Source organism: Nannobrachium achirus (assembly GCF_963921795.1).
Source record: "Nannobrachium achirus genome assembly, chromosome: 14".
Classification (NCBI taxonomy): Eukaryota; Metazoa; Chordata; class Actinopteri; order Myctophiformes; family Myctophidae; genus Nannobrachium; species Nannobrachium achirus.
In genome coordinates, this window is record NC_137821.1 from 46,120,809 (window position 1) to 46,137,552 (window position 16,744).

General features: G+C 44.4%; 1 protein-coding gene across 1 annotated transcript in view; it reads left to right on the forward strand.

The window, feature by feature from the left end:
• Positions 1-16,323, forward strand: part of shroom4 (shroom family member 4) — a gene marked incomplete at both ends in the record, with an annotated part of 131,606 nt that extends 115,283 nt beyond the window's left edge. The window contains 10 exons of the mRNA XM_080741643.1: positions 1,612-1,673; positions 3,602-3,963; positions 4,497-5,268; positions 6,210-6,627; positions 10,157-10,440; positions 12,044-12,173; positions 12,286-12,387; positions 12,973-13,143; positions 13,689-13,831; positions 16,167-16,323. Coding sequence (XP_080597769.1) covers positions 1,612-1,673; positions 3,602-3,963; positions 4,497-5,268; positions 6,210-6,627; positions 10,157-10,440; positions 12,044-12,173; positions 12,286-12,387; positions 12,973-13,143; positions 13,689-13,831; positions 16,167-16,323 — 2,601 coding nt within the window. The remainder of the gene's footprint in view (positions 1-1,611; positions 1,674-3,601; positions 3,964-4,496; positions 5,269-6,209; positions 6,628-10,156; positions 10,441-12,043; positions 12,174-12,285; positions 12,388-12,972; positions 13,144-13,688; positions 13,832-16,166) is intronic.
• Positions 16,324-16,744: the final 421 nt, after the last annotated feature.

The following is a 16,744-nucleotide window of genomic DNA, read 5'->3' on the forward strand; positions in this document are numbered from 1 at the left end:
AAGCTTTGATCAGGTGTGCATAAGACTCTGTTGCCGCAAAATATATTTTCTTGAAAGGAAATGCCAGTTTCCATTACTCGCCGTTCAGGAGCTGTAGTTCCAGACTCAATATAGCAGGGGTTTTCAAAGTGGGTGACGGGGCACCCTGGGGTGCCGCGGCGGCAGTCCAGGGGTGCCGCAAGATCATTTTATAATATTTCAAATTTTTAAGTACAAAGTTATTTTCAGTCAGTTCTAATCAAAATGGCTATTATCTCAACGTTTTCCTCGCAACATAATCACTAAAATATCGTCACTGTCGGGCAGAAACCTTGTCTTTCCAAGTTACAAGACCGTCGCACAAAACTAGTGAAAACAGCCGATCTACAAGCACACAACGCCTCGCATCATTGTAGATCTGCTGTTTTCACTAGTTTAGTACATTTTATAGGTGATAAATACAAACCGAACGGTTTTGGACATACAAGGTTTCCACCCGACAACGACGATATGCTATAAATATAAGGTGCTGGGAGTGAAAATTATAATGTAGGGGTGCCTCGGATTAATATTTATGGGGTGCCCCGAGACAAAAAAGTTTGGGAACCCCTGCAATATAGCATTCGGAGATTGTGGAATAGTTGTCTGGCTTCGCGAGACTACCTACTGTATGGACATACTTCAGACACTTGACCAGGGGTCATCACTATGTCTGTACACGGACGGATGTGTCCGTGGCAAAGACTTGGTCTTGTCTGTGGAAAAACCTAGATTTTCTTTTTTTTATATGTATGACACTTATTTACTACGACACTATGGCATATTAGGAGTTCACTAGTACTAGTTGTTCTCAAGTGTTTTATTTGCCTTTCAAGGAGCCCCTTAACTCTGACAGTGTACAAATGGAACCAAATGGACCTGTAAGTGTCCATTTGGTTCCATTTTTACACTCTCAGAGTTACAGACCTGTCATGGCCATTCAGAGCTAGCTCTTTATGTGTTTTTGGTAACATTATTGTCCGTGTCCACCATAATCCAGCATGGTGACGATCCCTGTACTTGACTGTATCATCCACTTGCTCCACCCTGTCTGTCAGATAGATGAATGATGGATAGACGGATAGATGGATGGATACTGTAGATAGACACAATAGCTAGACAGAGAGACAGACAGATATACTGGTGTCGTGGGCCTTTTCAACGAAACACCAATGAAGGAGGGTGCCCAGTCTGCCCACCTGAACCCCAGTTAAGCGTGTACCCCTGCTACCCCACTCAATACCAAGTGCTGATTAATCTATTCTAAGGGATTGTACTACTGTGTGGAGTTCTATGAGCTCAACTGTAGACAGAGCGACAGACGGACAGACATGAACCTACAATACGTAGATTGGTAAACCTGCAGATAGAAACGCTGACATATCCTATCTTAAAATCGTCTCAATGCAAGACATGTACTCAATAAACACGAGCAAAAACAAATCACGAATGTCCTTACAATAAACATGATATATACAGTAGATGGGTGTGTTCACAGAGTGGATGTGGGCTGACCTGCAGTATAATGACACCTTTCCCCCAGCATTCCACACTGCACTTGAATTAACTCGCTGAACCGAATCTGTTTCACAGACCTATCCTGCCCGGCAACAGGAAACGGCCAAGCTCAACAGGAAGTACAGCCTGACTGAGAGGTGAGCCACTTCCTGTCCTGTGTGCACCGAAAAGTTAGCGCCAGATGGACAGCGGTGCATAGGCCAACGCACGCACGCACGCACGCACGCACGCACGCACGCACGCACGCACATAGCCACTTACTTATTCCTCTCTCTCTCTCTCTCTCTCTCTCTCTCTCTCTCCTTCCTTCTCTGGACACATTGCAGGTGTCTGCGTGATTTAATGCATGCATACACACACACACACACACACACACACACACACACACACACACACACACACACACACACACACACACAGGCATTTCCTTTCTTTTGATGTTTATCTGCACTTTATCTGCATCTCTCTTTCATAATCTTTCCTTTATTCCACACGCACGCACGCAGACGCACGTTTGCACACAACTCTCATTCGAACCCCAAATTCATGTCCATGTTTTTGTTACTCCATCTCTGCTTCCGTCTTCTGTATTCTCTCTCTCTCTCTCTCTCTCTCTCTCTGTCCTCTCTCTCTCTCCCTCCCCCCTGATTACTGTTAAGTATGCCCCCAGGGACCTTAGGTGGGGGGGTTTTAAGGCCTATTATAATTGACTCTCGGAAATCCCACTCAATCACGGCTGGCTGTGATTTCAGCTCTAATGAGTCCTAAGTGTGCAGAGCAATCATCCAACGGTCATGATAGGACCACAGTGATAATGTGGTTGCCTGGCTGCCCCTATACGTCGGGACGGAGGAGAGGAGGCCCACGGTATCAGGCACGTGCACACATAGACATCAAAGGGGGCTTGAGCACCTGCCCTTTTATCCCTCTGTGAAACGTGCCCTCTCCAGACCATGAATGCAGTTTTTACTATGGTGAAAGAAATTCAAACGCCCTCTTTCCATGCCATACCTGAAGGCAGCGTTCAAGAGAATTGTCTCGTCCAAACTCTCCTGAACTTGAATGCAGCACCTTATGTTGAAAGTATAGCCCTCTCTGTGTAGAAATCCAGGATGTACCAGCATTGACTTGATTATGCTTAGTTCACTGTGGTATCAAGCACCGAAAATAGCCGACCTCCAAGCTCACAACGCGTCGCGCTGCGACGCGTTGTGAGCTTGGAGGTCTGCTATTTTCAATATTTTCTCCACAAAGCCCTTTTAGAAATGTCAGCCCCTGCCTCTCTGACATTCTCTGCACGTCCCTGCTCGGTATGCAAGTGGGGGCCCCTTCCCTTCCCTTCCCTTCCCTTCATATTTGGCCGGACACAGAGAGACAGCGAGCTCTGTGGCTGTGGATTTCCCGAAGGGAAAACAGTTTGCTCAACCACACTTTGTATGGGCTCTGTTATCGGGGTGTGCATTTCGCGATCGTTCTCTCTTTAGTACGTTTCTCTCTAACGCTTTGCCTCTGCATATTCTGTTCTACGCAGTCCATCCCCACTTACTACAACAATATAGATCCATCTTGAAAATTGTGAATATTGTGTGAAAAAGCATTGTAGATGCCATAGCACCCCAAATCATAACTCACTTCGGAAACTTCCCACTGGACTTGAAGCAACTCTGACTTTCAGAAGGTTGACATATCTCTATTATAAATCCTTGTTTTGATTGGTCTCGTGTAATATTATGTAATATTTTGAAATATGGACTTTTGATATTCATGACCTGTCCGTGTTTTAAATAATTCCAATGTATAGAATGTCCAATGTATCTAGAATATATGAAAGTTTCATTTACTTTTACACAATATTCCACTTTTTCGAGATGGATTTGTATGGTTGATCGATTCCAGTCATTGCTCTCAACTATCAAACTGATTTAATCTCTCCTCTACCTTTTGAATTTTCTCGCTCCCCATCTCTCTCTCTCTTTTTCTCTCTCTAAAAAACAAGGCATATTATGGAAAACCATGGCAGACCACTGACAAAATCGTCTTTCTCTTCATTGCATTACATTTCCAGGGACTACCCGAGGTGGAGGTCTGACTCCAGACAGCTAGAGGGTCCTGACCATCCCCACCCTCCCCACCACCACCATCACCATCACCCCCATCACCCCCAGCAGCAGCCTTCCCAGTCCCTCCAGGGTCGGTGGGGCCCCCCCAGACACGGCGGTGATGACCAGTACGGGGCCCCCCCTCCGGCCCCCCTGTCCATGCGCGGCAGGGCCATGTCGGAGAACGACCTGCGCTTCGACAGCCACCGCTGGTCGCCCGCCATCTCCGTGGCCGGCAGCCTGACCCTGAGCGAGCTGGAGGAGGTGGGGGGAGGGGCAGAGGTCGGGGACCAATCATCATCGAGAATGGTCGGAGGAGGAGGAGGAGGTGTGTAATGGAAGTTTTTGATGTTACTTATTAACCCATTTAGGCCTCGAATTATTGAATGCTTTAGCTATTGAAAAATAGCAGATCTACAAGCCCCCAGCGTGGCACCAAGTGCCATGCCATGCTGTGAGCTTGTAGATCTGCTATTTTTTTTTAATCATGAAGATTTGTGCAAATCTTTTAATATATGTATTTTTAAAGCGAACATTTGTAACTCAAATATTTGCTTCTGAGTGGTCCAGGAACAAAATATTTTGAGATGGGGGGGTCCGTGGCCAAATACATGTAATTTTCGGGGTCCTTGACATAAAAAAGTTTGATCACCACTGACATAGAAACATGGGTTTTTTTGGGGAAAAAAAAACCTTAGAAGGATTTCTTTTTGGTAAATGTTCCGCCCCAGGATAATGGATGTTGGGGATATTTTGGTCAATAATCGTTATATGAAATGTTCATATCGTCCCATCCCTATTGATGTATAGTAAACATAGACAGTACCAAAACGATTGTTATATTAATTTTGTCCACCACAGGCGTAGCCGCCGCCGTGCCGACCAGGAAGAAGACCCCGCCTCCCCCGAGGCCGCCGCCCCCCAAGTGGGAGCAGTTCCACCGCCGGCGCGCCTCCCACCACACGCTGTTCGCCTCGCCGCCCCTCCTCGCCCCCTCGCCCGCCACCCACCAGCACGCCGCCCTCCCTCCGTCCTCCTACGCCCCCGCGGAGGGACGCGGCGGCCCCTCCTCCTCCGACCCCGCCGCGGAGTGCGGCGTCGTCTCTCCCCCGGAGACGTCCCGGCAGAGGTCGTACAGTCTCCCTCCTCAGAGGCACGAGGTGGTCCCGGAGAACTGCCGGCGCTGCAGCCGCGGCGCCGCCCAGGGACCGCCTCAGGGGCAGGAACAACGCCAGGACCGCCCCCTTTCGCACGCCCCGCCGTCCACCAATCAGAACCAGTCTCCGCCGGTTCGGGGGCACCCCTTGTCCAATCAGAACCAGCCGCCGACCCCTCAAGTTCAAGAGCGCCCCTTTTCCTCCCCCCACGCCGCCGCCGCGTTCGTCGATCCCGGGCAGCCTCCTCAGGTTGTTGTTCAGGACCAACGCCCCTTCGCCGTGGCTCCGCCCAGTCCCATGTTCTCGCGGAGGGCCTTCCGGCCTGTGGCCCCGCCCCCCAGAGAGAGGGAGGGGCAGGGGAGGGGTGGGTACGGAGGACAGCAGGAGAAGGTGGACATGTTGCCCCCACTGCCTCCACCATCACTACCAGCACTGCCAGCAGTACCACCAGCAAGCACGGAGAACTGGCTCAACAGGTGAGACTGTGGCAGACGCATCATGCCCAGGTGGAATGTACACAGCCTATTATTTCGGTTTTAATTGTGGGCTCGCTGAAAGCGAGAACAGTATGTTATCTTCATTATTTATAGAGTGAGTTCCATCGCAGACTGTACAAAGGCAGGGCCCTTAGCCAATGGTGCAATCGAGTTGCGGAAAAACATCTGGGAGTGGTGGTAGCTGGAGTAATGGTCGAGCTTCACATGACAGTGAGCAAGGTTGGAGAATATAGTCACGAGCGAGCCCACACTGTTTCGTAGGAACAGTATCTCTAGTTTATTCTGTTATTGTTACTTAAATTAATTGAATCATTGTGTTTATTAATGCCTCCTCATTGACCTCATATCACTTTATTAAAGAAAACCCATTATTTGATAACCTTTCATCGTGCCCCTACGGTCGCCACTGGCCATTATGGTGTTTTACTTGTTAGAGTATGTTTAAGATGTGTCTTCTCAGGAGGAAATCTTCAAGCAATACTGTCATCCCATGACAAATATATTAATTATAGTTGTCTCAAACACGCTTAATGACAGAGTAAAGCCAGAACTTAGCCAATTCCTAGGACATTAATAAACTGTGTAGTGTGTACCTTTGCCTAGCAAATTCTGTCAATCTATATTTTGGTAGATATTAGCTTAATTGTCTCTACTTAAAGTGATAACATCGGGCCCCTGCTGGCCTAGCAGTTCAGGTGCATACCTCATATAGGCTCTATGCAGCCTGGCAGCATGTTGTGGGTTTGAATCCCGTTCCAGACGACATTTGCTGCATGTCACTCCCCATCTCTCTCTCCGTTTCCTCACTCTCCACTATCCCCTATCAATAAAGGCCGAGAATCCCCCCAAAAAACATTAAAAAAGATATATACCGGTATATATATATAATATTACATGTTTGTTCATGTTTGTCTGTCCAGATCGTCTGAGATGGACTCCAACCACAACCCAGACCAGGACAAGCAGACGATCTCCATGAGGCCTCAGAGACAGCAGCAGCACAACCAGAGACCCGGGGGCGAATGGGAGAGAACTCCATCTCCCAGAATCCATAGCAACACTGCCACACTCACAACAATGGAAAACGGAGGCAGCACGACGGCCATATCCCCGGAATCCTACTTCGCCATGAACTACGAGCAGCAGCAGCGCTTCCTCAGTAACAGGATGTTCCAGTCCTCAAAGAACCTGAACAACGGCCCCGTGGAGCGACAGCAGATCCTGGCGGGGGACCCCGAACCCGGGACAGAGTCGGAGACCACCCTCAGCCCCAGCCCCGCCCACAGCCTGGAGGTGGAGCTGGACATCCCCATGGAAACGGACATCGATGACTTCCAGGTAGGGAATTCGTTGATAATTGATAAACAGTGTTTTTGAGCGGTGCAACCCGCTCACTATGTTTCACTGTGTGTGTGTCAGCCAAAAAGAATAGCCAAAAAATGTTGCCCAGATCTCCATGTATGGAGATCCTAAGTATCTGACACCACGGACAGAATGGCCCCTACAAGGATATACAGTATGAACGTGTGTCGTGTTTGCACCGCTCACTTGGCACTGGTGTGATTTTTTTAGGACCAAATTCTTGTCCGAAACCGAAAATGAGTGCAGAAACATAATTCTGATGAAGACCTTTGTGTTGAAAAGTTAAGAAAGCCTGACTGGGAGCTTCATACTTCATAGTGTTAATCAAAGTGTGCAGACTCTATTTTTCAATACAGAAACATAATTGCCTTGGTGTATATATAACATTAACAAGCGTCTTCAGCTGGACGAAGACACACACACCTCCCCTCTGGAGCTTGTCTCATTTCTCTCCAAAAGCCCTTGAATGTGATGGAATATGATTAAGGATTACTGTGATTATGTTAACCCATTCAGAACGGGTACACATTATTGTGTATCATTATTTTATGCTTTGACTATTGAAAAATAGCAGATATACAAGGGTCAGTGACGTGACGCCCCAAAAAATGTGTTTTTAAAAAAACTTTAAATTGCAGGCATAAAAGTTATTTACTTTTGTTCTACTCACTCTCAACCTTATGGAAATACATTTTGTTTTTAGATATTTTATTGGAATCAGACTTTATTCAGCAGTTTGTTGTACTTGTGCCTAAAATCGTCATATGGTGTGACATGAAAATAATTGTTCATAAAATGAAAATGGAGTACATCTTTCTTAAGTTACTCACTTTATCAAAGTCCTTTATCATAACTAACCAGTGATCCACTATAGTTTTTTGAAAATTAATTATATCTGTAGATTTTTTTCATAATCGACACTCTGTGTGAGGCCCATGTTCATGATCTTACAACATATTTTAAATGTATTCTGTCAAAACTTTCTCTAAAATTACACAAATATTTGTGACTCTTCCTGATAATATTCTCTATGTAATCCATAAACATTTTTTTGGTTTAATCATTAATAAAGGTATGATTTCTCACTATTTGGAATGTCACACCAAATGATTTAGTGTCACACCGTATGATCATATCTTCATGTGTCAAAGCAAACTGTGTTTTAACCTACCTATTAGTGAGTACTGAACTTTACTGATTGATTAAACAATTACCCAGGATAACATGGCCTTAATATTTCTGAACAGGATATTATTGTAGGGCTTTAACATGGGATAAGAAAGTTGTAGTAGTAGATGGATGATGAGGATGTGCACAGGAATGCTACGCACACCTAAGTCTTCTGCCGGCCCACGGCAGAAGGATCCTAAAGGGACAATAAGGCGCATAGCCACACTTGGAGCCAAGGCATTGAAGGCAACATTTTATTAACACCAATTAGTGGAAACAGAACTCAGCATTCAGGTAAATTGCTTTTTTCCGAAGTCTCCTGAACTTGAACACAGCATTTTGTGTTGAACAAATGTAATTAGGAATCATGACACTACACCACATCTCCACTAGCTAAAGAGTGCTGGGTTGCGCAACTCTGAAAATAGCTGATCTACAAGCTCTCGCAGCACAATGTGTTGAGAGCTTGTAGATCAGCTATTTTCGCTAGTTTTGTCTCGGGTCCTACCTTAACACTGTCCACTGTCCAGTCCAGTGAGTGAAAGTACAAAATTATTAGATCAGATTAGATTATACATTTAGACTGTATTGTACATCAGCCAGTCGTATTTGGTGAGGGTAGCAAACCGGCTGCCTTGTTGCGGTTCTGCTATGCCACAGACAACCTCCTGCTCTTCGTAGAAAATGCAGTCTCGCCCCTTTGGCTCCTCTCTCCTTGCTGGGTCATTGTTTAGTTTCTCCCTGTACTTTCTCGTTCTCTCAGCACTTGTCATTTTCCAACTGACAAAAGAAAATGGAATGTATAGTTTAAGACAAAGAGAAAATATTGTTTAGATTGAAACAATATGTTAAGGTTTCTGTGAAGGGGTTTCTGCTCTGTCTGATGAATTTGAAGTATCACTGAATGAAGCTAAATTACATTTTATGTAAAAATGTTTAAAACAAATGTTTAAATGTACAAAAGAAACATGGAACTTTGTTATTTGTTGTTATATCTGTAGTTAAATACAGTATAAATCATATGGTGTGACAGTCAAGTCATATGGTGTGACAAGCAGACATGTCACACCATATGATTAAGTGTCACACCATATTACAGTTTTCTCCATTTAGGTTTACCTTGAGGCTACTATGTACACATTAGCATGCTAACAGCATGCTAGCTATAACAAAGCAGCCTAGATCTACATGGAAATATGACCAAAACTTCAAATAACTTAAGCTTTTTTTAAAGAAAAGGTGTCACACCAAAAGACATCCAGAATGGTGAGTTTGTCAACGTTTCAACAAGATGGCATTTCATGAAAATGTTAAAATCATAACTCACCTCAGACACCTGTCTTGCAGTTGTGCTGGGAGTGCTGAATAGCCTTACAGAAGAAGGACCTCTCTAGCCAATAGGTGTCCAAATAATTGCCTGTTTAATTTTTCCAAACTAGTGTCACACCAAATGATTTTGGGTTGGGGGACAAAATGTTTTTGATCAGAAATGACTGAAAACATTATGCTTTGACTTTGAAAAGATATAGGCTCAAAATAGACTTTTTTTTTTTGCCTAAATTCATTTTCAAATGATTTTTAGCAATTATTTTTCTTAGTTTTATTCAAGTTCCCACTTTGAGAAACAAGGTCAGGACAGTCACACCATATGAGTTTTGCCATGTTTGGTTGAAGATTCTGAAGAAATGAGGAATGAAATGTTTTAATCTTGAGTAAGTTCACATAAAGCTTAATGTCCTGCACAATATTCAGAAGGTTTTTGACAAATATATTTTTTATTTATACATGTTTGACACCGAGGACAGCGAAAACGTTACGTCACGTCACCCACCCACAAGCTCACAGCGCGGCACCGAGTGCCGCGCTGCGAGCTTGTAGATCTTGAAAAATCTTGAAATTGAAAAATCTTGAAAATTCGATTCTATAAGTGTCTTTTGAATCCTTCTATGGTTTTTTGAAAAACCTATGTTTCTATGTCAGCAATCTGGCTTGCCATCGTCAAAGAAAAGGTCCTTTTCACTTAAATGGAGCTCAGTTCTTGAGAGACTACTGTGTCAGTGGTTCTCAAAACTTTTCATGTGAAGGACCCCCAAAATGATATGTATTTGGCCACGGACACCCATCTCATAATATTTAGTTCCAGGGACCACCCAGAAGCTAAATTTGAGTTACAAACGTTCGCTTTGAAAATACATATATTCAAAAATTGCAGATCTACAAGCTCGCAGCGCGGCACTCGGTGCCGCGCTGTGAGCTTGTATATCTGCTATTTTTCACTGGTTAAAGCATTCAATAATTCTAGGCCTAAATGGGTTGTTAACGCCCCTATTTCCAGGAGGAAGAGGGAGATGATGTACCGATCGTCACGGAGCTCCAGTGCTTGGCGCTCCCGGTGACCGTCCTGGAGACGGACATAGACACGCTGCCCGGCCAGGAGGCCTCTCCCCCGGGCAGGGTGAGGGCGGAGAGCGGCTCTCTGGAGCTGGAGGAGCTGGAGAGGGCCAGGGAGAGGCTGAGCCTGGACGAGCTCTTCCCCCAGGGCAGTGAGGGAGAGTCGGGCACGGAGAGCTGGAGGAGAGACTACAGAAGCACGGAGCACAACTCGGACAGTCTGGACAGGTAAGGGAGCCGGAGACAGTCGCTATGAAGTTATGCATGTAAATACTTAATATTTATTGACTGTTTGTTTATTACAAACGATTACAAGTGATGAATGTAAATACGGATTATCTTTGCGTGTTCATTTACTATTTATTTTAAATGAAACTGTTAATTGATATCTAGAAAGGATAGGCATAAATAAGCTTTGAGCTTCAGCCTATGCCTTTTCGATCAACCAGAAATTGTTGGATTACAGTGTAAAATGTTTTATGATAATGTTGATGATGAATTGAGGATCGAACTACCGGTAAACTAAACTAAACTAAACAAAAATAAAGAGAAGAGTTTTGAGTTTTTGTGTTTGTGAGCCTCGCTAACTCCAACTTTAATGTCACATCACAAGTTCACAGGTGAGAAACAAGTGGGTGAAATTGGTCATTGTTTTGCTGTTTTAAAAAGAGTCATAAGAATATAGAAAGAAATAATGGAAACAATTTCAAATAACGAGACACGTTGTCAGAAAGTTGTCAAAATTATAGTAGTGTGCAGATGAGGCAGAATAGCCCTCTTTTGCAAACAGACAAAACATTTAGCAGCATATGTAATTGGTAGCAATTATAGAATCACATTCTCTTGCCCAGGTGAGAGACATTGTGTGTGTGCGCGTGTGTGTGCGCATGCATGAATTACACAGACCATTTGATTTGCACAGGACCTAATTGTTCCTGCCACTAAGCTCATTCCGTCTTTCCCACAAGCATTCCTCACCCACGCTCCATTGTAAAGTCAATCTTTTCCTTCCCGCTCTCCGACTTTACCAGCCATGGCTCTATATTTCATAAAATAGCCTTTTTGGTGTGTTTTTGTTTAATGTGTGCTTTAAGTTACTTAGTCATATTGGACATAATTTATAACTGCCAGCAAGTCAATCTTTCCCTTCCCGCTCTCCTACTTACGTACCAGCCATGGGTCTGTATTTCATAAACTAGCGTTGTGTGTTTTCGTTTAACGCATGTCTTAAGCTACTTGGTCATATTGGACATATTACAACTAAACTGCCAGCAGGTTTTACATAATGTCAGGAAAGTATTTTTATGTCCCGTTAGGAATATATATTCTTATAATGAACGGGTGACAACTAACGTCACAGTCTGGTGTATTGTTTTTGATGTGGTAGATTCCACCCACCCGGTAATTAATGGAGCATAAATGCAACAGTCAGGATTACTTGGCAATGCAAGTTGAACCAGGTCAGCTTGTTACCATCTCTCATCTTTCCCACCATCTCACTCTCCTCCTTTCTGTGGCTTGGTTTTATCTGTTTTAACACTCATTCGTCTTCCAGTCTTCATTGACCTCCATTCCTCATAACATAATCCGCTGTGTCTTTAAGTGGCTTTTAAGTTTGTTCCACCACAGGAACGCTTTGTTCATTTTCATTTCTTATATCAATCTTTACCCTCTCCTCTCCTCTCATGGGGAGCATATTCCAAGCCAAAAGAAGCTCTATAAAGAAGAACAGTTCTCACCATACAATTTGTTTGTGGTCTTGGCACCAGCAGATGACCTGTGCTCACTTGACGAGTGTTACAGTCTCTCTTGTCTCTCCTCTCCTCTCCAGGAGGTCTGGTGCTAGCTCTAGCTGCTCTTCGTATTACAGCACGTCCACCGCCAAGGCTCAGCTACTGTCTCAGATGAAAGACTTCACCGACAGAGACGACAGGGACGAGGATGATGAGCTGTCTTATAAGGTAGTATAAACACAACACATACACAAGCAAGCATACACACATATAAGTATCTTTTCGTTATTTGGCCACGGTTTCTTTTACACTAACACATTTCTGTTTCATGTCGTTACAGAAACAGCTGATGGAGAGTCTTCGTAAGAAGCTGGGCGTTCTCAGAGAGGCTCAGAGAGGACTACAGGATGACATCAGAGCCAACACACAGCTGGGAGACGAGGTGGGAGACTCATTCAGTCATTTATTATTCATTCATTCATTCAGTCAGTCAGTCAGTCAGTCAGTCAGTCAGTCCTTCATCTCAGCTGGTAGAGGGCTTAAGGATCCTGTGGTTCATGTATTCATTTGACTCAGTAGAGAGGTTAGGGCTCTTTTTCCCAAACACAATTATTATGGGTTGCAAGTAAATGTCCCGTTGTTTCCTACATTAAAAAATATACAGTATATTGAAAAAATTATAAATTAAGAAATCACAATTTTAACAATGTCATAAATAAAATAAAATCATTTCTAGAAATAAATGTTTTAAAGTTAGTAGTACTGAAAATAGAAGATCTACAATACATGCTCACATCATGCCGTGCGGTGCCTCTCTCTCTCAACTTATTTTTGTGACTCTTTTGACCTTGATCAAAACAGTCAAAGAAAACAAAAGTGTTTTTGCTTTGGTCGTTTGCTTAGTTTATTCTCTCTTGTATACATTTGTGTTTTCATTGTAGAACAACAGCTGCTTCTTTTAGGGACTTTGAGTCTTTTCCAAATAAAAGCAACATTTCAGTGATCTCTGGTCTCTGTCTGTGTCCAGGTGGAGAGCATGGTGGTGGGGGTGTGTAAGCCCAACGAGGTGGATAAGTTCCGCATGTTCATCGGGGACCTGGACAAGGTGGTCAGCCTCATCCTGTCTCTGTCTGGACGTCTGTTAAGGGTGGAGACCTCCCTGGACATCCTGGACCCCCACAGCGCCCAGCAAGAGAGGGTGAGGAGAGGGGGAGGGAGAGGGAGGGTGTGCGTGTGGACCAGTGGTGGAATAAGTACTCACATTTTTGATGCTCTTGGAAGGAGCTAAGCTCCAACATCTGGCGTTCGGGCACACATCGCTCAAAGTGTGTTGTATGCCCAGGCATGTACGCCAATCACAATCAAGGATGGCAATTTCATCACTATGACATCACAACAATGACAACATAAATTATATTAGTATTTATTGTCTGAGATGATATTGGCCTACATCTTGGCACAAAGCGCTCAAAGTCATGCTTTGCGTGACGCTTAATGAAATTAACTCATAAATAGCACCACTTACTTCACACTAGGTGTGATTTTTTTACTTGACTACTGCAATGTAGAAACAACGTAACGACTAAAGTGGGGAGAAAAAAAGGGGTTAAAAGAAAAAAAGTAAAGTATAATAAAGTAATACATATTATTCAAACACAAAACAGTAACATTGTGTTAAGTGCATTGACATAAAACATCAACTCAATTTGGTTTCCCCTCTCTGTCTGTCTCTCTGCCCTCTAGCTCCCCCTGCTGGAGAAGAAGCGGCAGCTGATGAGACAGCTGTCAGAGGCCCAGGACCTGAAGGACCATGTGGACCGCAGAGAGCAGGCTGTAGGCCGCGTGCTGGCCCACTGTCTGACCCCTGAACAACACAGAGACTACAGGTAACTGATACTGTAGTTATAGCGTATAAAGAATAGAGTAGTGGCTCTCAAACCACTTCATTTCAAGGGACCCACCCCCATAATTCTGAGGCCCTTTTTCCACTGGGGTTGAACCGGTTCCGTTCTTTTTCCCCTGCCTAATTTTGAACCAGTTCAGAGAGTTTCCACTGAAAATGAATTGGCTCAGAACCCTAAAAGTTGATTCGGGACCCCTTCACTTTTACAGCGGAATGCTTGAGAAAGCTGAGAAGCACGTTTAGGGTCCGAATGATGGGTGGCCAAATATGTTCTGCCACTAAAGATGAAGTTAAAGAAAGACTAGTCATACCGTACGTCGGTCCATGCTTTTAGCACCGTGGTTGCATATACTTAAAGTTATACCATGTAACTTTTTTTATAAAACAAATCTTAAAATGGTCCTAGACTCCTAGCTGTTAAATCGCTAAAGTTTTAGAACCCCCACTCCGTTATTTTCAGCTTCTAAAGCCTTCTCTTTATATGTTTTCTATGATCCCTGCCCGGGACCGGTTTTCGCGGAAAAATTGCGTCATCACACTACCGGCCAATCACAGCGAGGGTTATACACTGCCGGCCAATCACAGCGCAGAACATACACTGCCGGGCTCTCTGGTGGGTTTAGGAAACACGCCTTCAGGAAGTACACTGCAGTGTTTACACTGGAGGAGTCTAGCATGTAACTCCCCAACCGCTGCTCGTAGAAGGACACGGGAGACCTCATTGAAAGCGTCTCGGCGAGGCGAGGCGGACGCGGTGGTCTGACGGCCCGGTCCGCGAGCGAAAAACGGACGAAAAAAGCAAACGCGACCGCGGTTTGCTATACTGCTACAGACCACCAGTTGAGCAACTTACACAGTATAGCTTTAATACATGCTGCCCCAGTAGGAACTTTGAGAACCATTGCTGTAGAGTTATTAATGTAGAAGTATTATAGATTACAGACTGTAGGCAGGCTACTGGGCCCTCTGGCTAGACATTCAGACTACATGTAGATGATCAACATACACATTTGTTATTGTATTTATTTTTTCTACTTAATCTTTATTTATACTGGGTAGATTGCTATAGATTTGAAGGTCAGCTACATGTAGTTAAAAATGACCAGAATGCTGATTGCTCAATGTGTTCCATTGTAGAAGGCTGTGGTGGAAGTGGACAGGAATGCGGGGGAGAGAGAATATAAGAGGAAAGGCAGTGACGTTGTAGGGCTGAGCGGAACAGGACATAAAATGACTAATGATTAAATGAAACCATACCAGCCTAGAGCACACACACACACACACACACACGCACGCGCGCACGCACACGCGCACACACACACGCACACGCACACACGCTCACACACACGCTCACACACACACACACACACACACACACACACACACACACACACACACACACTTCCGTTTCTCCTTTGCAGTCGCATTAACAAGTCCTACTGTAATTCAAAATTGTCGAAGCTTGCCGCTTAGCAGAGACAGAAATTCAAAAATACGATTCAAGATATTTTAAAATGTATTTTGGGGAATTAATAGATTCCTGTCACAACTTTCACGAGGCACAGTTACAGACTTGAAGAGTTGTCTTGGCTTGATAGACTCTTCCGTTAGATTTCAATCAGAATCAGAATCCCTAGAGGGTACATTTGGTTCCATTTGTATACTGTCAGAGTTAAGGGGAGACCTTAATATATAACAGATTGAGAAACACTGACATATATGAACAACAATATCGTCGTTGTCGGGTGGAAACCTCGTATCTCCAGGTTTCAAATGTGTGCGTTCTTTCGCAAAGCAAAGCCCTGCTTCGTCATACAAGGCTGTCGCACAAAAGTAGTGAAAACAGCAGATCTACAAGCACACAACGCCTCGCACCGCGAGGCGTTGTGTGCTTGTAGATCGGCTGTTTTCCCTAGTTTAAATCATTTTTAAAATGATAAATGCAGACAACAGAGTCTTATGCACACCTGATCAAAGCTTAGTGATGGGTGCGTAGGCGGGGGTCAACATCATCTCAAAACATGCACAAGAAGTACAGGGCCCGCACACCATCTTCAACTTGCCAAAAAAACTCTTTTTATTTAATGCAACGTTTCTTCAGGCCTGAAGAAGGTCTTTGACCGAAACGTTGCATTAAATAAAAAGAGTTTTTTTGGCAAGTTGAAGATGGTGTGCGGGCCCTGTACTTCTTGTGCATGTTTTAAAATGATAAATGCAAAACGAACGGTTTTGGACATACAAGGTTTTCATCGGACAATGACGATATGCAGTTGGGCGTGCGTCCTTTTAACGCCACGGTTTCTCTCTCTCTCTTGCAGCCACTTTGTGAAGATGAAGGCCGCTCTGCTGGTGGAACAGAAACAACTGGAGGACAAGATCAGACTGGGAGAGGAGCAGCTGCGAGGGCTGAGGGAGAGCCTGGGTCTGGGCCTGGGGATGGGCATGGGCATGTCCATGAGCTATGGACACTACTAGAGAAGGCATGGGCATGTACCATGAGCTATGGACACTACTAGAGAAGGCATGGGCATGTACCATGAGCTATGGACACTACTAGAGAAGGCATGGGCATGTACCATGAGCTATGGACACTACTAGAGAAGGCATGGGCATGTACCATGAGCTATGGACACTACTAGAGAAGGCATGGGCATGTACCATGAGCTATGGACACTACTAAAGAAGGCATGGGCATGTACCATGAGCTATGGACACTACTAGAGAAGGCATGGGCATGTACATGAGCTATGGACACTACTAGAGAAGGCATGGGCATGTACATGAGCTATGGACACTACTAAAGAAGGCATGGGCAATGTACCATGAGCTATGGACACTACTAGAGAAGGCATGGGCATGTACATGAGCTATGGACACTACTAAAGAAGGCATGGGC